The 21,123-nt window shown below is 37.7% G+C and overlaps 4 protein-coding genes across 8 annotated transcripts; 2 read left to right on the forward strand and 2 right to left on the reverse strand.

The window, feature by feature from the left end:
• The first annotated feature begins 9,011 nt into the window (after window positions 1-9,011).
• CPFTSY (signal recognition particle receptor protein, chloroplast (FTSY)) lies at window positions 9,012-13,451 on the forward strand. Of its 3 annotated transcripts, none has more exons than XM_088698259.1 (12): window positions 9,012-9,384; window positions 9,478-9,582; window positions 9,807-9,877; window positions 9,962-10,020; window positions 10,294-10,331; window positions 10,440-10,560; window positions 10,692-10,760; window positions 10,857-10,939; window positions 12,249-12,317; window positions 12,574-12,636; window positions 12,774-12,898; window positions 13,004-13,451. In XM_088698259.1, exons 1-11 carry the CDS (start codon window positions 9,079-9,081, stop codon window positions 12,885-12,887), a joined length of 1,098 nt encoding a protein of 365 aa, XP_088554385.1. In that variant the 5' UTR covers window positions 9,012-9,078; the 3' UTR covers window positions 12,888-12,898; window positions 13,004-13,451. The 3 variants fall into 3 exon arrangements, with proteins under 3 accessions (XP_088554385.1, XP_068315102.1, XP_068315103.1); XM_068459001.2 differs by having other exon boundaries at window positions 13,026-13,451; XM_068459002.2 differs by having other exon boundaries at window positions 12,774-12,894; window positions 13,026-13,451.
• On the reverse strand, window positions 13,384-14,371 carry LOC137720014 (uncharacterized). 2 transcript variants are annotated; one of them, XM_068459003.2, is made up of 3 exons: window positions 13,939-14,364; window positions 13,720-13,866; window positions 13,384-13,630 (listed from the first exon to the last, which is right to left on the reverse strand). In XM_068459003.2, the coding sequence occupies exons 1-3, from the start codon at window positions 14,218-14,220 to the stop codon at window positions 13,487-13,489; spliced, it is 573 nt and encodes a 190-aa protein (XP_068315104.1). In that variant the 5' UTR covers window positions 14,221-14,364; the 3' UTR covers window positions 13,384-13,486. The 2 variants fall into 2 exon arrangements, with proteins under 2 accessions (XP_068315104.1, XP_088554391.1); XM_088698265.1 differs by having other exon boundaries at window positions 13,720-14,371.
• Window positions 14,372-14,507: 136 nt separating this feature from the next.
• LOC137720015 (uncharacterized) lies at window positions 14,508-16,491 on the reverse strand. Its single transcript, XM_068459005.2, has 3 exons — window positions 16,151-16,491; window positions 15,385-15,531; window positions 14,508-14,847 (listed from the first exon to the last, which is right to left on the reverse strand). Exons 1-3 carry the CDS (start codon window positions 16,397-16,399, stop codon window positions 14,704-14,706), a joined length of 540 nt encoding a protein of 179 aa, XP_068315106.1. The 5' UTR covers window positions 16,400-16,491; the 3' UTR covers window positions 14,508-14,703.
• Window positions 16,492-19,200: 2,709 nt separating this feature from the next.
• Window positions 19,201-21,086, forward strand: LOC137720016 (16 kDa phloem protein 2-like). 2 transcript variants are annotated; one of them, XM_068459006.2, is made up of 5 exons: window positions 19,201-19,403; window positions 20,164-20,235; window positions 20,359-20,485; window positions 20,636-20,759; window positions 20,855-21,086. In XM_068459006.2, the coding sequence occupies exons 1-5, from the start codon at window positions 19,337-19,339 to the stop codon at window positions 20,867-20,869; spliced, it is 405 nt and encodes a 134-aa protein (XP_068315107.1). In that variant the 5' UTR covers window positions 19,201-19,336; the 3' UTR covers window positions 20,870-21,086. The 2 variants fall into 2 exon arrangements, with proteins under 2 accessions (XP_068315107.1, XP_068315108.1); XM_068459007.2 differs by having other exon boundaries at window positions 19,203-19,403; window positions 20,167-20,235.
• Window positions 21,087-21,123: the final 37 nt, after the last annotated feature.

The raw sequence follows: 21,123 nt of genomic DNA on the forward strand, positions 1-21,123 counted from the left end.
TACTTTTATATATTATGATGTGACATGCCATGTTTAGCTTTACAAATAGACTTTATGTACACTTTATGTTTTTAATATTATTTGTGAGCATAAACTTGTCACATGACATCTTTGCGTGTTATCTGCTCATTACTACATGTTTGCACGGTGTCCCTTAGTTGTTTCTATTGTCCTAGGTCAAGGACCAACTTCACGTGTAGTTCACATGCACCGTTTACATTCGCTTTGGATTCAAAGTTAGGTGTCAGCCTGTCCTTTTGTGTGATGTTGTGGACTCGTATGTAATGCAACTAGCGCAGCTCACGTGATATAGTACTAGAATGTAAAACCTACACCCAACCTATTCCATTGTTTGAATATCTTTGCAATGGCTTTGTGTGTCTACATAAATTAATGAGTATTGATTTCTTATAACAACGAATTGAGATTTGATGTTGAGATACCTTGTTGTTGTGCCTGCATCCTTTAGCTCACTTATGATGCATGGTACATATTATATACTATTATTATAATATTTTTGGGAAACCATATACTTGTTTTACATCGAGGGGTTACACTTTTGTCCCTACTTTTCTTTCATTGCAATATATCTATGCTCTGACATCACTTGTGTGATATGAGTTCAATCCTGCTCACATGCTCACTCTAAATTAGTCTCTTTTAGGTTTTAATTTATTCACATTTTCCACATCACTACACTTTATGGCTTCGTCACTCTTCGGGTGTCGGTCAGCACATTGCGATTCTTTATATTACCCGGAATCTCCTTACTCTTCACTTTTTGCTTTTAATATTTATTTTCTCATATACAAGATACATATTAGATAACATTTTTTTCTTTCTTTCTTAAATGTGCTTATGATTGCCTGGTAGAAAAAACATATTTTTATTATATTTTTTAATGTTATATTATTCTTTTTTCTAAGTCTTTATATTCATTCTTATTTCTCTTTTTCTCTTTATAATATATATATATATATATATATATATATATATGTTTATAGGCATTTACTTAAGCAGATGCTTGAATATTGATTAATTTGATTGCTTGATTAAACTTGGTTGACACACCCCGACACGGAATGTCCACTAGGATCCCAAATCGAGCTGTGTTGGCCGACACTTGGAAGGTGACGAAGCCATAAAGTGTGATAGTGTATAAAATGTGAATAAATTTGAACCTAAAAGTGTCTAAATACCAGAGTGCACTACGAGTGGGAGCGAACACATTTCACACGCGATGTCAAAGCATAAGTAAAGTACAGTAGTGTGGGTAAGAATCATACCCTTAAAAGTAGCCACCAATACTAAGATTAGTCATATATCCTCGTCGATACAACTAAAGTGTGAGTAAGCAATAAAATCAAGCTTCCCAAAACTATTACCTTTCTAACAGTAATAGCCCCTCACTGTAATTCCCTTATCGTTTTCTATAGGATAGTACTACACACACACACACACACAATATATATATATATATATATATATATATATATATATATATATATATATATATATCCACCCATGCTCAAAAATGGCCAAACCCATGGGTATGCTATGTCCATAGACTCTACAATGCATTAACAAGTAGGCCAAATGAACTTAATCAATATAAAATGATACATCAGCCGGAATCACCTAACGTGACCCGTATGACTGTACTCATATCTCATCAATCAATGCTAGCATATAAGTCGGGAGTCACCTCTAGTGACCTATACGACTTATCCATATCTTATCAATCATCCCTGCACACGAGTCGGAACCACCTCTAGTGGTCTGTATGACAGGATTGGGTGTAAATAAGTACGCTCTAGTGCTACGATCACGTGAAGACTGGGCGAATAATCGTGGGTCATCTACGAGTCGGAACCACCTATAGTGGTTTGTACGACAGGCCTGTGCACCTACCTTGAGTCCAAGGTGAACGTAAGGTACGGAAGGTGAACATCACGTGAATGACTGTGCCCTGGCCACGAGCGGGAGCACTAACACCGGGGTGCAGGTATCCATATCTCATCAATCAATACTCACCTATAGTGACTTGTACCACTTAATCTATAGCTTATCAAACATCCCTACACACGAGTCAGAACCACCTCTAGTGGTATGTACGATAGGACTGGGTGTAAATAAGTACGCTCAAGTGCTACGATCACGTGAAGACTGGGTGAATAATCGCGGGTCACTTACAAGTCGGAACCACCTATAGTGGTCTGTACGACAAGCCTGTGCACCTACCTTGAGTCCAAGGTGAACGTAAGGTACGGAAGGTGAACATCACGTGAATGACTGTGCCCTGGCCATGAGCGGGAGCACTAACACCGGGGTGCAGGTATCCATATCTCATCAATCAATACTCACCTATAGTGACCTGTACCACTTAATCTATAGCTTATCAAACATCCCTACACACGAGTCAGAACCACCTCTAGTGGTATGTACGATAGGACTGGGTGTAAATAAGTACGCTCAAGTGCTACGATCACGTGAAGACTGGGTGAATAATCGCGGGTCACTTACAAGTCGGAACCACCTATAGTGGTCTGTACGACAAGCCTGTGCACCTACCTTGAGTCCAAGGTGAGCGTAAGGTGCTAGAGGTGAACATCACATGAAGGACTGTGCCCTGTCCACGGGCGAGAGCACTAACATCGGGGTGTAAGTTTATAAGCTCTCAATGCATCTCAATATAACATGTACAACTCATGGCAACCAGTACGATAGTATCGAAGTTGCCTAACACATAAATGTAGTCATGCTATAACTCCATCGATTCAACTAATACCATAAACTCACTTGAACTTACCTGGGTGTCCTACGTTCACCTTTGCACTTAAAAGCATTCCCAATAATTATGTGCAAGTAATATACATATGGATATACATGATGCAATCTAATACTCAACCATGTCGTAACATTTTCAATTATATACAATACAGTGTGAAATGTAGAATCAATAATGCCCTACTCCCGAACTACTTATTTTCACGGATAATTATTCGTGACAATCCAATTAACACTAATTTAACTAACTAATTCACAAAACTAAAACTTGCCTTTACCAATTTCCTTTGCATTACTCAATTTCCCAAATAAGACTTTTGTCTCAAATATATTATGGCTGCATCTAACTTCTTGTTAGACTGCCTACGTACCCTAAACAGGGATCAAGCCATTCGTAGTTCCTATTAGTACTTCAAGCATTCACAATAATTATATGAAGGTAATATACCTAATCAATTTAAAAGTGTCGATAGAACTATCAATAATATGTACGATAAAAGGAAAAGATCCACTCACCTGGAGTCCACGCTATGATTCCTAGCGCATGCATCGAGGCGTCCCGAATGATTGGCGCCTGTGACCAATTATCGAATCATATCTCAGAACTCTTATCAATAGAATACGTAATTCACGTAAAACACATCCTCAAGGACATTCTAAAATTGTTCGAGACCCATTGACCACAAGTCAACTGTCGACCAAAGATCAACGATAGGGTCTACACCCTGTATAACTCAACCCGGAAGATCCACATATCAGATTTCCAATCCACAACTCCCAAAGATCCACAATATGCTTCTAGAATAACATATTAAAATTTCATAACGATCCAACGATCGGATCTTCGCCAATTGCCCAAAACAAGTGGCCGTGAACATTTATTTTACTAACTTACAAATCCAATTCGGGAAGATCCGTACGTCGAATTCCCGATCCATAAATTCCTATGATCTTTAAATATTACGTATTATAATCTATCCAATTTTGGTAACGATCCAACGGTCGGATCGTCGATTCACATTTTTATCAAGTAACGTATCGCAACGAATATAGGTTCCAACGATCACCCTACATCATTCAAATATCAAAACTGAATTCAAGACATTCGACATAGCCTAAAAATAGCATTGGCAGCCCACTGGCCACGCACCGCCGTACGCGCCACCATGGGTGGCGGTCGGCCACCCCGACTCGCCAGAAAATCCAACTATTTCCAAAAATTCTCAAACTTCACATAAATGAAGATCTCAGTGAGTGGAGCAACTTTCATACCTACCACGAAGTCTAAAAGTGGATGGAAGATGGTCAATTTTGCCCACAAAGCTGGTGGGTGCCTAAAACTTCCCGGTGTCGATTCGTCTTGTACAGTGGTCCAACGGGGTAAAGGTTGGTTGGGTTTTGCTCCAGGGATGATGGGCTACAAAGCCCAAGTGGTGGCATTGGCCATCGCTTTGCCGATTTGCTGGAAAATTGAAAAGAGTGGCCGGAGCACTGTTGATTTTCGTCGACTTTCGTGGCTTCCAACCGCCATATACTATGGTTAATCAAGGTGGTTCTTGAGTTTTGTAAAGGGGAATGAGAGTTTCAAGATGGTGGTGGTGGCGTCGAAAAACTCCATCGGAGTTGGTCGGAATCGGCCTTGGAAAATGGGTGGTCAAATAGGGTGGGCACGGGTGCACGGGAAGCTTTCCCATTTTTTTTTTCCTTTCTTTTCTGATTGGGTGTCACCCTCTCCCTCTAATTCTAATTGGTTCCTTGGCCTTATACTTGATTGGTCCTTCCTATTTGTGTCTAAAATTTGATTGACCACTTTCCCAAAAGGTGGGAATTCAAATAATTTATAACTAAACTTTAAATAACCATTTTCAAACATCCATAACTATACCGTTATAATCCAGACTCGCAAACGGCTTTCGCCTATGCGTTCACACCAACGAGTACTACGAGAATATGTTAAAAGAATAAGTCATACGTCTCTCCAGATGATGGTCAACATAAGTCAAAATCTTTGCCTCTAGGTCATTTTCGTAAATTCACGCTTTTAAAATATAATAAAAACGTAAAATTTGGAACGGGTTGTCACATGGTCATGTGAGTTATACTTGTTTATAATTTGTGTACTTTTGAATGACAATGAATATTTGTTTTACGAAGTATTATAATATATTCATATATATAGTATATAATATATAGTATGAAAATTAAGTCTCGTGAGGCTTCGCCTTACGTCTCAAGACTTTCGACTAGGCGGGATATCCATCAAACGCCTCACTCACGCCTTCGCCTTTTAAAACATTGCTTTTTTTTTTTCTTTCTTTTGGCTATTCATTTTTATTAGGGCTTTAGAAGTCATTTTACAAAAGGTCAAATGTGTCATTAAATTTTTCATCAAAATGTAGGTGAGAAAATAAGATTGTAGGGTGGGTATAACAACTCTCAAACTTATTATGTACAATATGCTTGTAATTGACCATTCTGGTCACTAAAAATTCCTAACCCCTGAACATTAATTATGTACAATAGGCTTATAATTTTATTACTTCAAATTTTTACCATATTTAATTACCAAATATTATATCTAAACAAATCAATTAGCAATTCAACTCTTAAACCGTACCTTCTATTTAGGTTGTCCCCTCTTTGCCCATTGCTTTTGGCAACTCGAGGATAGCATGGCTCCCTCTTTTTAATTCTTCTTTGAATCAAATGAATCATGTAATTAAGTAATTACTTAACTTAGACAAAAAAAGAAGAAGAAAGGAATCGTTAACCCTAACTTTGCAATTGTCTATGGACAAAACACCATGAATAAGCTGATATCATTTTTTTGTTTGTTTATATGTTGTTTATTGGGGTGAGATTGTTTCTTATTAAAGGATTTGGATTTTTATATGATTTTTTGTTATTATACTCTCTCCTTATAGTTATTTAAGATTGACCCTCCTCGAAATAATTTATGGCTCTGGTTTAATTGTTAAACGCAAATGAACACTACTTGGCTATTAAAGGTTTTGAAGAAAGTCAGTCTCAGAACACTTTGTAGCCGACTCACAAAACTCTGTGTTTTTTATTAGATCCCTTCATATTACATGTCATTATGTAAAGATTATCTTTGCAAACAAAATCAATTTAAACTTAGATCACTTAGTCATAACTATAATAAATCGATAGATGCTACTTAATACTTTTACCGATTCCAACAATATGTTTATACGTTCTTATATAGAATTACAAGTAAACGACCTTATTTTATTTTATTTTTTTTTGAGAAATTTCATTTGAACCCATATAACCACACTTTAGACCCAACTTAAACTTAGATGCGAATTGTCTTTTTACTCTATTGTAATTACCATCAAGTACAAAATGAAATTAACAATAAAAATAAAATTTATCAATAAGCTCACACTCTATAATCAAACCCTTACCATCTTTCTCAAAACAAACTCTTTTAGCGAATATTGGGCTCGTATATTTCTGTCTTTTTAGTAATTTTATACACATGACTTGGTTTTAGCAATATTATTAGGCTTCTATTAAAATAATGTCATGAAAGATATTCACGAGGAGCTTGCAGGCTACAGCAGGAGAAGCAAGTAACAGCAAGATTCTTCCCTCTTTGAAAACTATGTCCCTCAATGATGTGAACTTTGCTCCCAAATTCCTAACTCGTTACTGGCCTTCTTCCTAGCGTCTACTACAAAAAATATGACCACTGCGCTCAATAAATTATTTGTGCCCTTTGAGGCCAAAGAGCACCGACATATGTGCTCATAGACCAATAGCAACAGTACAACAACTATATTTCTATTTGTGCCCTATATAGGCGTTGCCTTTGCTAAAAGAGCACCATAGACTGTTTGGTGCTCAAAGAGGTAAGCACAAACAGACCACTAAAAAGCTGGTTCCACTTTTTAGCGAGAAGTAAGACAAAGATCAAATTTGAAAATTTGGTGAATTTCTGTGCCCTATATTGTTGATGCAGGACAATATTGGTGTCATGGAAGGTTGAATAGGTCTTCTTCAGGAGATCTGATTCAGTTAATTCCACTTTTCAGAACTTCAGAAGTGATCGGATTCTACAAACTTCAGAGTTGTATTCATTCACGAACTTAAAGTCCTGGAAGCGAAAATGCTGCCAGTCATGTCTTGCTTCAGGCAAGTAGATGTCTTTTTGGTGATCGAAACGGTTGGCCAGAGGGTGAGTGGGTCATCCTCAGCGAGGTACTCGGTCTACAATGCATCATGGATGTGTCTTTGAATGATGATCATTGCATTAGCTTTCTGAGCTTCGTCAACATGTTTGTCGTCGATAGGTGTCTCGATGGTGGCTCTAATGCCATTTGTAGTAAGATAGAGTTTCACATCTTGAACCCACTTCAGGTAGTTTCTTCCATATGCTTCCAGAGCGATGAAATCAAGCTTGTTTAAGTTCGACATGTCCCTAAAAAGAAGGGTACATAAAAAACGTAATTAGTCATATGGTGATCCATTGACATATGTCGTAGAACATTCGGGTTCTATAGACATCTATTGGTTTAATTTATGCATGAAAGCTATAGGTTTCATGTGGTAAGTTTTGAATGAAAAGTTCGGTTTTCAAAGGCACTAAATATGAAACTACAAGTTCAATTTAGTTTTATGAACGATTAGTTCATAAAGGATAGGTTCCTGCAAGAAACACAGAATGCAATATCCTACTTTAAGTATAGTGGATTTGAGTTGATTCAGGAACTCAAGTGTGAGAGCTTCGTGACTACGAAAGTATGACAACGGTTCAAAGTATAAAAATAAATTATTGAATTGTTAATGTCCAAAAGTGATATCATGTCAATAATTTTGGATTCATTATCAGATTAATGGACTGCATGTCACTTTTAATTAATTCAATAGATTAGGACCAAATGTGGTTGATCGTGGAAGCAAAATAATATGGGAGAAGGGCCCTGCAGGTTCGACTGCAGGTCTCAGGCCGAGTGGGTTTGGGGAGACCAGCAGCCAAGTCTGTTGGCGTTGTGCCAAAATTGGGCATAGGTACAGGCCCAGTGAAAGCTGGCCTTTGGGTTGGTCTCGGGAAGCCCAACCGAAGTTGGGTTTCGGGTTTGGGCTAGGGGCAGGTCAAGCCCAGCAGCAAAAATTGCGGGCAAGCGGGCTGAAGATTGTGGCAAACCCCAATAGCCAAGGATGCTGGAATTGGGCCATAGACTCAGGACAACGAGCTAAGAAAAGGTTGTAGGCTTTCTTGGGTGGGCTAGGGGACTTCAACCCTTATAAAGCTTATCAGGCTGAAGGCTTAGGGTTTGGGTCAGCATAGTAAAGCCCAAAGGGCTGCTACCGTGAGGTCCAAGGTGTCAAAACGACACCGTTCCATAACGTGCTCCACGCGGCTGAGCTTCAGGCCAGAAGTGGTGGTTCAGCGGTTGTGTCGCACAATTGCCATTTTTTTTTTTTCGACTTCTCTAAGGTTTGAAAAACCCTAACATGCTTCTAATTTATTTATATGCTTTGACTCACAATTCCACATAGCAATTTAATTGTATAATGCATGAAACATATATATATATATATAGACAAATATATGAAACATATACAATATATATATCAGAAGGAAAATATAAACATAGGGGGTTCATGCATCATGAGGAATGTTTTCATGCTTCAATGTCTTTTCAAATATCTTCCTTTATTTTAAGCGTACCTGATTGGCAGAAAATAAATAAAAGTCTTTGAATTTTGTAGAAGATAGTCTCCTCCTATGATCCGTCAATTCCTTAGCTTCTGGCAAGAACGTGTTGATAACGTGTTGTAGGCTTATTTAACTGAGCTATTCTAAGGGAATAGAGAGAGGGAGGCCGACAATAGTGAGAAAGAGAAGAATGATTTAATTGTGAGGTGTATGTTGTATCACCTCATTGTGCTTTTATTTATAATAGTAGGACAGGTAAAATCCTTATCCTTTTAGAATTACAACTCCTAATAGGAATATAAGAGATATACCTAAATTCACTAGGATTTATACAATCACATTCTTATTCTAAACATGACAGCAATATATATATATATATATATATATGTCTTTTACATAATTTTTTGTATTAAAAATATATATATATATATATATATATATATATATATATATATATATGTCTTTTATATAATTTTTTGTATTAAAATTAGTTCCTTCCCGCCTAATACGACGACGTTTCCAAAGGCGCCAACAGAGAAGACCCACTGCAAACTTTACCACATTATCCGATATCCGAAAAACAATCCAGTCTCAGCTCAACAGCAATGGCGTCGCGCTTGCCTTCCTCTCTCCCTCATCGTCTCTCACTCCTCTCCAAAACTTCACCGCCTCAGCACCACTACCTCCTGCTAGCCCCTTCCCGGCTCGACCATTCCCGGTTCAAATGCCGGGCGGGGGAGACCGGGTTCTTCACCCGGCTCGGAAGGCTTATCAAAGAGAAGGCCAAGAGCGACGTGGATAAGCTCTTCTCGGGATTCTCAAAGACTCGCGATAATCTCGCTGTCGTCGACGAGCTCTTGCTCTACTGGAACCTCGCCGACACTGATCGAGTCCTCGACGAACTCGAAGAGGTTTTCTATCTATCCCTGTTTGTTTCTTGAGAAAATATTTTACCATCAATTTTCCGGGAAAATGTAATTTAAGTCTGTTGTTTTCGGTTTCAGGCTCTGCTGGTATCCGATTTCGGGCCGAAAATCACGATTAAGATTGTGGAGAGCCTGAGGGAGGATATAGCTGCTGGGAAGCTTAAATCTGGAAGCGAAATTAAGGTAAATCCTAACAGTTGACAAGAACTTTAACATTGCCTTTTAGCATTTGAATGTTATTTGTATGATTTGTCTTGCTTTTATTTCTCCGAAAAGTAATTGAATTTGCCCCATTATATAAGATTTAGGTATATAAATTTGTCTGAGGAATCGATTGGAGTGTTTTTAAGTTAATTGGTATGCACGTGAAATGTAATAATGTGGTAACGCAATCGGGATGTTTGTAGGATGCGTTGAAGAAAAGTGTGCTGGACTTGTTAACTATTAAAGGCAAAACTGAACTTCAACTCGGATACAGGTCACGAGCTTTTTCGAGTTTTAGAGATTCTGTTGATTTTTTAGATGTTGTCTTCAATTTTGGAGTTCATGTTTTGTAATGCAGGAAGCCGGCTGTGGTTATTATTGTTGGCGTTAACGGAGGTGGGAAGACAACATCTCTTGGTAAGAATAGAACTTAGTTTGTATCATGCGGTGTGCTGAGGTTTTAACAGACATTTTGATATCCAACCGGTTTAATCTAATGGCATGCATTTTTGGGGAAAAGTTACTGGACATGAGAGCCGACCTTAAGTTGAGAAAGCTTTAATACGAACACAGTAGTGACATATCCACTACATAAATCCTGCTTGCAGTCTGTTTTCTTATTGTATTGTGGTTTAAGTGGTTAAGGGCCCATTAAGATTGATAATGATCTGATCACCTATCCTCATGCAGGAAAGCTCGCTTATAGATTGAAGAATGGAGGGGCAAAGGTGAGAAGTTTTCATCTGTTAATTGTCCTGGCTGCAGTGAATTGGTTTTGTCTTTTGCGAGTAAAACATGTTGTGGTCTAAATCCCTTTGCGTTTTTTAATTGGCCAGGTATTAATGGCAGCAGGGGATACCTTTCGAGCAGCTGCTGGTGACCAACTGGAGATATGGGCCGAGAGGACTGGGTGTGAGATTGTTGTGGCTGAAAAAGAGAAGGCCAAAGCAGCATCAGGTAGGTAGACAACTTTGATTGGACAGAGAGATGAGCTTATAATTTCTTTTCCTTTCTAGAATTTTTGTCTGTGGAATTCATTTAACGTGGTATAACTACTGACATACAGTCTTTAAGTGCTTTCTGAATAGTTATTTCTCAGGCTGTGAAGACAGGGAAAGAACAAGGTTATGATGTTGTCTTATGTGACACCTCCGGACGTAAGTTTGTCAGAGAACCTTTCATACTCCTCTTGAACTGTTTACGTAATTTTGTGAGCTTAGCTGAATCTCTGCACTTAATGTATAAAATTTCAGGTCTGCACACTAATTACAGCTTGATGGAAGAGTTGATTGCATGTAAGAAAGCTGTGACGAAAGTCATGCCTGGCGCTCCTAATGTAAGCTCGGCTGTTGGACACTTTTATCATATTTTTATTATCAAATTCGAAAATCTAGGCATGTGATACTTCCAGTGTATTAAAAGTGTGAGGCGTGGACGAGGCATCCGAGGGATAGCCCAGACTAGGCATGAGGCGAAGCCTCACATGACCTAAATTTTTTTAATATATACACTGAGCGTACACATATATTATAAAAAAAGAAGATTATTAATCAATAATCACCCTGAGCACACACATTATTATACATATATATACACATATATATACATATATTATGTTATATATATATATATATATATTTTTTTTTTTTTTTTAAATAGAGTATGAAAAGCACAATGAGCACACATATATCAATGCACACAACACACACATCCATTATATAAAAAAATAAAAATCAGAAAAAAAAAAGACAGAGAGACGATAGTGCAAGGAAGAGGTATGAGGCAGTTAAAACCCTACCCAAAATTTGGGTTTGGGAGTAATAAAAAAAAAAAAAAAAAAAACCAGCCAAACAGAGTCGCCTGAACGACTTGAGGCGCGCCTTCACCGCCTAGGCGGCTCCAGCGACGCCTTCCGCCCACTCCCTCAAAACAGAGGCGGCAACCCTCACACCCAGTCTCAGAGGCCGCCTAGGCGTGCCCTGAGGTGAGCCTTTTAAAACATTGGACTTCCCATTGAACAGAATATTTCTGAATAGACTATGTTCTTTGATAGTGCATCATGTATCGAGAAATAGCTCTTGCAAGATGTTGCATTTAGGTCCTTGGAACCAATACGGTCCATGAATGAGATTTACGGTGAATGGAAAAATCAAGTTTAGTAAAGTGATAGCTGAGGGAAATTTTAGATATATTTTTTCCAGAAACCTTCTATTGGATTAAACCAAGGAACACCTTTCAACTACTTTCTCATGCTCTCAAGCCTTCCAGCTAGTGTTCGTTGCAGATGTTTAACTGTATCTTTATGATAATCATAGCTTTCACAGAGAGTAATAAGTTGCAACTCCTGACACATGCTACAGGTTTCATTGCTGTATTCACCTGTATGTCTTTCCTTTTTTATGCCATATTTCAAATAACTTCTTTATGCTGTACCTGGCACCTGGGCCTTTCAGTTGTTTGATATGTGAATCAATCTGTTCATGCCTTCCATTACCATACTCATCCGTTTTGTCTGGTGTATTCTTTGATTTGTATGTACCCATTTTATTTGTTTAGATATCTAGTAACTTCTCCAAATTCATACAATTTGTCTAGTGTACCATGTTTCTAAATGTACCTATCAATATTTCTTTTAATACATGCAGGAGATCCTGCTAGTTCTGGATGGGACCACGGGTTTAAACATGCTTCCACAGGCAAGAGAATTCAATGAAGTAATGTTCTTATCCTTTACCTTCTGGATTAAGATGGTTGGCTATTCCTCGCATGATCTTGTTTGTCTCACCTCTCAAGAATGTTTTGAGTTTGTTCCTTTTGGGTTCATGTTTAGGTGCAGCATGTTATATTCCAATTTTGTCAGTTAGAGTAGAACTTGGATATTTGATTGAATGTCTTGCCCTTAATTTGTACTCTAATTCTTTGTGCCACTTCATTTGTGTTTTGATTGTTTGCCTTGTAAATATTTGACAGATTGTTGGTATAACTGGTTTGATTTTGACAAAACTTGACGGTTCTGCTAGAGGAGGCTGTGTGGTATGTTCAAATCTTCTGTCCTGTATAGTTTTCGATCTGTTATTGAATTGAGATATTGATGTAGCTTCTGTTGTTTCAGGACTTAGTTCTCAAGTTTTTTTAGCCTTCACTAATCATAAGATTGCGTCTTATTTTAGGTCAGCGTGGTGAATGAGCTCGGCATCCCTATAAAGTTTGTGGGTGTTGGTGAAGGCGTAGAAGACCTCCAACCGTTTGATGCTGAGGCCTTTGTCAATGCCATATTTTCATAGTCCGAATGTAGGTGAGTGTGCCAGTCTCATATGTCAAGTGACTGTGACTATACTCTTCTGATCTCAGATGTTATTATTTTTTTTCAATGCAAGTAGATGTTAGTGATTTTTATCAGATGTTTTTCTCTCACTGTATAGAACTCCCGAATCCCAATATATATGGGTGCTGGAGGTCGGTGTTTATCCCTGTACTGAGCCAATAACAGCAACCATTTAATCCGATCGGGGAAAAACGGGGCTAGGATGAGACTTCCAAGTTGAAACTCACACGTTTGGTTTTGAGATGATCATTACTGCACATGAAGTGCTGCTACTTTCCGCTATATTGGTGATGTAGGATGAAAGGTAAGGCTTAGAGTTGATGCAAAGTTGTGAAGCCTTAGGCTGCTGGGCGGTTGTATCTTCTCATCCACTCGAATGTATTTTCTCTTCCCATGTTTTGTCAGTGTATATTATTTTGGTGCAACTCTGTGATATCACCTTGTAGTCATATTCGAATTTAAAAACGTCGTGGATCTTATTTCAGAGTAACTCTGTATAATACTAAGCCATAAACATTGAAAAGATGATCATGTTTTACAAAATTTTAATCTCTGAATTCATAATTTTGCAACCGGCGTGTGATACAAGGTAGCACGAGCAGTGTAAGCCAACTGTTGAGTTTCCTTGAGTTTGAAATCAACTGCTATCACGCTCAGAAATCTTCCACTCTTCACGACAGATCCTTCACCTATCTGCTCCGCCTGTATCATAATGTCAATGTTCTTTTCAGATGAAATACTGGTCAATCCGATAAAAGGAAACGACTGGGGATTATGGTGGACTAACTCACATTCTTTGGTGCAGCAGAGAGGTGGGAGATGCTCAGTTCCCCTAGGAAAATCTCCTTATCCTCAGCCACTATCGTTCTTGCACAAGCGATCGACACTGTCTCAGCTACAGCAGCAATAGCTCCCCCGTGAAATCCATCGCGGATATTCTGCACATTCATGACAAAATGAAAAACAAAAGTTGAAACAAAGAAGGGAGAGAATAAGCATCGAAATATTACAGCAACAGCAGGTTTTATGGAGACAAGGCAGGTGACGCGGCCTTTTCGGATGTGCAAAGGCTTGAGGATGCAGTGAATCAAGGCAGAGTGGTAGCCTTTTGTATTGCAACGATCCGGGATAGGGTCAGAAATCCCGACTCTATGAAGAAAACACACAACTTGGTTCAAGTGTTGTGGAGGAATGTCCTCAGAAATTATTGCTGTGGAAGAGAAAGCAGTGGAAGGTTTTGCCATCTTTGTGTTCATGTTGCGTCGAAGCACCAAACCCATCAATAAATGCATCTCCCTCTCTAGTTTCTGTGGATCTAACTGCACGTGATTGCGGTTAGATGTCTTGTTTCTTTGCAGAGTATGTCAAGATAAATTTTGGGCAGGACCGAATCCGAAAAAAATCAAACCGAATTTGAAAAATCGAACCAAATCGATTGAAACCGAACCCAACCCTATGTTTTGCCTTCCTCTTAAAACACACTTCTTTGGGTCTCCTTTCCTTCTAATTATAGAACAGTACCAATTGCTCAACAATCAAAATATGGTTGCTAGGCATGAAATCAAAGACACTACAGATATGAATAGAACTTTCATGTCCCCGTTGCACGCTATCGTATGTATACACGTAGATATAATTGATCTTATAGTTACTGCATAGTGATCTATATCGGAATAACTATGCAGATGGCAGCAAATTGACAAGATGTGCTATAGAAATGTATCGAAGACGTACGAATTTGCGTAAACAAAGATAGAGAGAGTTAATATGCGAAATCATAATTTTGCAACAGGCGTGTGGTAGAAGGTAGCACGAGCAGTGTAAACCAAACGCCCAGTTTTCTTGAGTTTCCATTCAAGAGCTATCACGCTGAGGTTTCTTCCACTCCGCACAACAGATGCATCAACTATCACCTCTTCCTGTAAAAGTCCCATTGGTAAGTAAAAATCAAAACAGAGAGAAACGAACAGCATGAACAACGCAAATTATAAACAAGATTCAAGAGTGTAAACTTCAGTTTACTGAATTGCCAATACTGGATAACGTAGATATTTCTCTTATGATGTCTCGGTTAGCTTATGATGTCCAATGACAAATTGAATACCTAATTAAATTTTCAATATCTTCATCAGAGTCTGGAAGTATAAGTTCTCTGCACCAAGACGCACGAAAGGCAGACCTTTGACATTCAAGGAATTGCACACAAAAGGTACAAATCCCTCATCACAATTTACAAATTTAAAGTGCCATCAAAATCCTAATTCCTTCCTTTAGTCATTCTATACCAATACCATTACCATTTGAAATGCCTGCCTCAGACGACCTTTCGATTTCCAATGAAGACAGCTAAACAATCATAGTAAAGCTTTGAATTCAATTCATTTCTATTTTGGCATGTGCATCAAACTTTATATATCTACATTTAAAGGAACAAATGTACATTCTAAGGGCCTTACATTCTTTGTTGCACTAGAGAGGTAAGATAGGCTTAGTTCCCCCAGAAAAAGCTCCTTATCCTTAGCCACGAGAGTTCTTGCACAAGCCATGGACACAGCCTCAGCAACAGCAGCAATAGCTCCTCCATGAAATCCGGAAAAGAAATTCTGCAGATTCATGAACAAAACATCTTTACATTTGTTAGGTAACTTAGTTTTCAAAGACGATGAACGAAAACATACAAAAATTAACCCAACGTTCAGCGGAATCTTTTTTTTCTCCCAAATACAAGAACAATTGAAACACCCAAATACAAGAACAATTGAAACAGACATCAAATTGAAATACAAGTACACATTAGTGAGCAAAATGGGAGAATTCGATGACGATGTTAATAGCTTTGAAATGGGGTCTAACAAAGCATCTAACTTTGCTTTGTATAAGATCAAAGTCCCAATCATACAAGCTAATAGAATGGGCCTCCATCAATATTAATTTTGAACTGGTTATACAAGTAACCATTAAATCAAGCAATTTTATCTTCCTTCCCTAAATTTTCTCATCAAGCAAGCAAGAACACAGCTCAATTTAGTCAAACCCAGATAGAAAAACACAATGAAAACCCAATTCAAATCAAACACTTCCCGAAAGGGTCCAATCCTATTCCTCCAATTTCCCCACTATAAATAACCCATACCTAGAATTTTCTCAGCAACCAAACAGAACCACTGAAAATTACAAATTGAAGCAAAAAAAGAGACAAATAACGAGGGGAAGATAGATTACAGTGACAGCAGGCTTCACAGATACGACGCAGGTGACACGGCCTGGGGAAATGTGAAGGGGCTTGAGGAGGTCACGAATGACGTCGGAGTAGGTGTCCTTCTTAGCATCGAACTCATCTGGGACAGGGTCCGAGATTCCAACAACTCGGAGAAATTTCAGAACTCTGATTGCATCTTCCCGAGGAATGTCGTCTGCAATTTTTGCTTCGGAAGCGAAGCTCTCAGTGATTGCAATGGAGGTTTTCGCCATCTTTGTTTTCTTTCTGAATAGCTACGCTCCTCTTCCTCCTGTCTGTTTGGAACAATTGAACCAACTGCATGTTACCAACTGTTACTCTTTCGTTATACGCAAGTGGTATTTGTATTTATCTTCACTGATAAATCGGATCGAAAAATACGATTTTGAATCATATTATTAATAATACATTATGAGGCTTAGTCCATGCCTTCACTCTTTTAATTAGATCAAGTTTTAGTTAATTTCTTAAAATTTTAAATTCAGTCAGATTACACCCTAAGATTTAGATGTGTGTCATAAGTGTCACATGGCTAAAAAAATTAGTAAAAATAAAAAACGTTTTAATTCAAACTTTTCTTTGCATAATTTTGTTAAAAAAAAAAAAAAAAACAATGGTCCAATTTATGTCATGTACGTTGTGACCTATAAATTAACTAAGGAAGAGAGAGGTGCGGCAGTAGAGTGAAAGAGAAATAGAAAATAGGATTGAGGAATTCTGTGTGTTATTCTTCATATCTTGTGCCTTTATTCATAGTAATACGAAGAAATAGAAAATAGGATTGAGGAATTCTGTGTGTTATTCTTCATATCTTGTGCCTTTATTCATAGTAATACGAAGGAGAGAAGTTTGCTCTCCAAGTAAAACAAAATATAATAGGAAAAATCTTCTAGATCCCAAAGGATTCCTAATTTATCTCTATTTAGGATTTATTCAAAAAGAATTTTACTCTATTTTCTATAGTGGTTCCAATATAGTAACTCGAATATCCTTAAAGCTCAAAAGCGGCTTCCCTTAAAATTAAATCATTGGACAACATGATATGGGCAGTGCCATGCCTCACAATCAGGTTGGATAACCTTGAAAAGGGTTGTTAGGAAGGTAATTAGGTATGAAGTTAGCACATAGAACTAGACCACTAACTACCCACAAAATATACCTAAGCATGAGTTAATTGGATTAGTTGCATGTATTAACTTTTGTCAACTAACTCGAATTCGAGAATAGTAATGATATCCAAACACCAAACTTAAATCTGTGGACATAAGAAATTGTTCACAAAGTAAACCAAATGTACTGGGGTCCGGCCAACGTGGCCTTCCATGTCAAAATTTCGCTTTTCCAAATGTGTTAGGTAGAGCAAACTTAGTCTCATGATTGACTAGGGAAATGTACATAACCAATGATCTTTTCCGTCAAAATGGAAGTAGATACTGTAGGGTTGAGGTTCTGAATATTGTCCCTTATTCTTGAAGTTTTAGGTTACAGGTTCCAAGGAATCATGTTCTGGGTGTGATGTCACCCTTTGGCAGGCCCTGATTCTACCATATATTAAAAACAAACTTGATCATGAGTGTGAGAGAAAGACAGACCTAGATGTGGTTTCGTGAGGTTCCAGCCGAAGCTGGAGGAGTCTGTTCAACCTCTGCTGAAGCAAAGCATACCTTTCGGTGCAATTATGCCGAAGCAGAGCATGCATGTCGGTGTATCCCTCCCAAAGCAGGGTACCACCATTCAGTAGTCTTCAGCCGAAGCTGAGTCTATATCGTTCGATATCTCCTGGCTGAATCGCTGAGGTACCATTTTCTCACAGGTGTGGTAGTAATCAAATCCGATAATTTTCCAAACTTTTGCTCTCTTCACTGCTGCTGAAGGAGCAAGTTAAAGACATAGAAAGACGAGAAAATTTTTCTCTAGATCGAATATAAACTTCAAAATTACCTATTCATGGACATAAAGGTTTCAATCATGTCTTGCTTCAGGTAAGAGATTATCTTTTCATGATTGGAATGGTCCGTATGAGCGAGTCAAAGAGCCATGGAATCCTCTTTAGTGAGGTACTTCCATTTATAATGTTTCAGGCATAAATCTTTGAATAAAGAGCATGGTGGAGGCTTATTCAGCTCTTCCATGCCATAGTTGGCTTCAATGGTTTCACAGTTTTTCGTAGTCAAGTGGAGTGTCAAATCTTATATCCACATAAAATAGTATTTGTTTGAAATGTCCAAATCAGCGAAATCAATTTTGTTACGGTTTGACATTTCGTTGAATGTAGGGAACAAAATTGTGATTGGTGCTATGGAAAATAAAATCATCACAAACATCCAAATTAGAACATTTAGGTTCTACAACATGTTTTGGTTTAAATGGTTTAATCATGGAGAACTTCGAATCTCAACATGAATGGTGCATGTTAAGAAACTTCAAGTTTCTATGACATTTTTCTGAACTTCAGGTTTGAAATTATGAATTTTAGATTCAAACATAATATATACAAGACAATATATATAAAGAAATTGAAGACAAATATAATAAAAATGGGTAGCTTCGGGACCTTTTGTGTAAAATTTTAGGAAACGACCTTAAAAAGTATGAAGCTTTAGTTTAAACATAAATTTTTATTTTAATCAACTGAGCTGCGGGCCGGTAAGAGAGAAGTTGGGCTTATAGAATCTAGGCCCAAATATTGAGTAAGAAAGAAAAAGTGAAAATCAATTCCCATTATATGTAGCAGTTTTTCATGGGGCCCAAAGGAATAAAAAATAAAAAAAACTGACCATACCGAGTTTAAAATTAAAGAGGGCTGGTCACGGTGGGAAGAAAATAGCAACTCTTCTAGTATTTTTTCTCAATTATCATGGAAGAATATAATAATAATTTTTATTGATATATAGGGTTTTATTAATAGATAGTATAGATAAAGATTTAGAATTTGGAATAAGAAATGAAGAGTGGCAGTCAACCTCTAGTCAAACGGGGGTATTGGGAAGTTCGTACGAAACGTCAATAAATAAAGGTTTCGTCATGCAGTGGAGGAGTCAGAAATGCAAGTACAATTGTCACATGAAACTTGAAAACTGCACCATTCCTTCACTACTTTAACACCCTTACTGCTTCACTCTCTTTTCATCCAACAAATTCCAAACCCCAAACAAACCAACCAAAGAAAGATGCCTCTCGGAACCCTTGAAGTCCTTCTTGTTGAAGCCAAAGGCCTCAAGAACAAAGATTTTCTCTGTAACTCTCTCTCTCTCTCTCTCATGTTTGAATCTTTGATTTAATTATCTGAAATGATTTTTGGTGAACATGGTTTGGTTCTTAAATTTATGCTTCTCACCATCTGCAGATCTGAATTGTTTGGTTTTTCTATCAGCTAGATGCTGTTAATTTCAAGGCTTTATGAGCTTTTTTTTTTTTTTTTTTTTTTGTTCATATATGCATTTGTGTATGCATGTCTGCAAAATTAGTTTGATATTCGATTGAATACCCCAAACAAAAAATCATCAATTTTTAAAAATCCCTTTTCACTGATTCTTGGTAATATCAAGTGATGCAGAAATGATCTGATTTTATTTCTGGTGTTTGTTTTCTGCTCACTAGCGTGATCTTTATGTCTAATCCATTTGTTTGTATTTTGCTTATATGTTGGTAGATGCGTTTCATTTTCCAGTAATCGGCAAAATACGAACATACATTTCCCAAAACAAAAGAGAATAAAGATACCTAAATGACAAGCACGCACCTTTTTCAATATTACCATTGTTTTTGTTTGATTAATTCAATCCGATGGCCAGAACGAGGAAAAGGGGTGAACAAAAGGAGAAAAATGTTGCGCATAAATCATTTTCTTAACGGTTTTTTAAGCAATTTTCGTCTATATATATGATATGTTATTTTGATTTCTGATTTGAACACGCCGCTCGGTTAAATTTGTTTGCATTTGATTTCTGAATAGTGCTAATTAATGTATGTATGTCATGGGTTGAATACTATGTAGCAGTTAATAAGATGGATCCCTATGTTATTTTCACTGTGAAGACCCAAGAGAAGAAAAGCACTGTGGCTAAAGGTATACAATTGTAGCTACCCCTTGTGTGTGTGTGTGTGTGTGTGTGTATTGTTTGTGCACATTCCGATCGGATCCATCTGGTGTTGTCTCCGATTAACTGTGATTTAAAAATCGTACATGCAGGGAAAGGATCTGACCCCGAATGGAATGAAAGTTTTTTGTTCACAGTTACGGATGATGTTTCTGAGCTTCGTTTGAAAATAATGGACAAAGATACCTTTACCAAGGATGACTTTGTTGGCGAAGCAATGTGAGTACTCAATAATTTGTCAACTTTTTTCATTTCCATCTTTATAAGGTCACTCAAAAGTTATTTGCACCCTGTTATAGTGTTCTATCTCTGGTGAAGCTATCTAAAACGTGTGTAGTTCGATGTCTAATTTATCTATGGCCAATGCAGCGTTCCTTTGGAGCCATTGTTCGCTGATGGAAGGCTTCCTCCGACTGCATACAATATTGTCAACAAGGACCAGGAATATCGCGGGGAGATCATAATTGGACTTACTTTCACTCCTGAGCCTCAGGTATTACTGTTTATAGCTTACCAAACGTAACCAGAACTTCCGTTTTTGACTAGATTCGAGTTAGTGTGTGGTGAATCGACTATTTGTTTTTGCAGAGAAGCAGCTTCTAGAAGATATGCTGAGGAGAGCTATGGTGGATGGAAACAATTATCTTTCTAGGAATGACCCTGTGATTTAAAATGCAATGTACGATGCTCATTTAGCTGCTAGGTATTCGAATAAAGAGCATTAGTCATGTTGAGGTTCCCTCTTGGTGTACTTTTGCGTTTAGACTGATATTTATGTGCTTCAACTTATTTGGTGGAATCGAATATTCAGTTACTTTTACTCAGCGTCGCGGAAATGTTATTGGAACTCCAAACTC

This window comes from Pyrus communis, chromosome 1 (assembly GCF_041283825.1).
Source record: "Pyrus communis isolate YQ-2024b chromosome 1, ASM4128382v1, whole genome shotgun sequence".
In the NCBI taxonomy this organism is placed as follows: Eukaryota; Viridiplantae; Streptophyta; class Magnoliopsida; order Rosales; family Rosaceae; genus Pyrus; species Pyrus communis.

Excerpts from the sequence above, each read along its gene's own strand:
- CPFTSY (XM_088698259.1), top strand. The coding sequence starts at position 9,079 with ATGGCGTCGCGCTTGCCTTCCTCTCTCCCTCATCGTCTCTCACTCCTC. Across the intron at positions 10,021-10,293 it reads TGGGAAGACAACATCTCTTG|GAAAGCTCGCTTATAGATTG; the intron begins GTAAGAATAGAA and ends ATCCTCATGCAG. Across the intron at positions 12,637-12,773 it reads CTGCTAGAGGAGGCTGTGTG|GTCAGCGTGGTGAATGAGCT; the intron begins GTATGTTCAAAT and ends GTCTTATTTTAG.
- LOC137720015 (XM_068459005.2), bottom strand. The coding sequence starts at position 16,399 with ATGGCGAAAACCTCCATTGCAATCACTGAGAGCTTCGCTTCCGAAGCA. Across the intron at positions 15,532-16,150 it reads CTGTGAAGCCTGCTGTCACT|AATTTCTTTTCCGGATTTCA; the intron begins GTAATCTATCTT and ends ATGAATCTGCAG. Across the intron at positions 14,848-15,384 it reads TCTCTAGTGCAACAAAGAAT|GAAGAGGTGATAGTTGATGC; the intron begins GTAAGGCCCTTA and ends GGACTTTTACAG.
- LOC137720014 (XM_088698265.1), bottom strand. The coding sequence starts at position 14,220 with ATGCATTTATTGATGGGTTTGGTGCTTCGACGCAACATGAACACAAAG. Across the intron at positions 13,631-13,719 it reads TCTCTGCTGCACCAAAGAAT|GCGGAGCAGATAGGTGAAGG; the intron begins GTGAGTTAGTCC and ends ATTATGATACAG.
- LOC137720016 (XM_068459006.2), top strand. The coding sequence starts at position 19,337 with ATGCCTCTCGGAACCCTTGAAGTCCTTCTTGTTGAAGCCAAAGGCCTC. Across the intron at positions 19,404-20,163 it reads CAAGAACAAAGATTTTCTCT|CAGTTAATAAGATGGATCCC; the intron begins GTAACTCTCTCT and ends AATACTATGTAG. Across the intron at positions 20,486-20,635 it reads GACTTTGTTGGCGAAGCAAT|CGTTCCTTTGGAGCCATTGT; the intron begins GTGAGTACTCAA and ends TGGCCAATGCAG.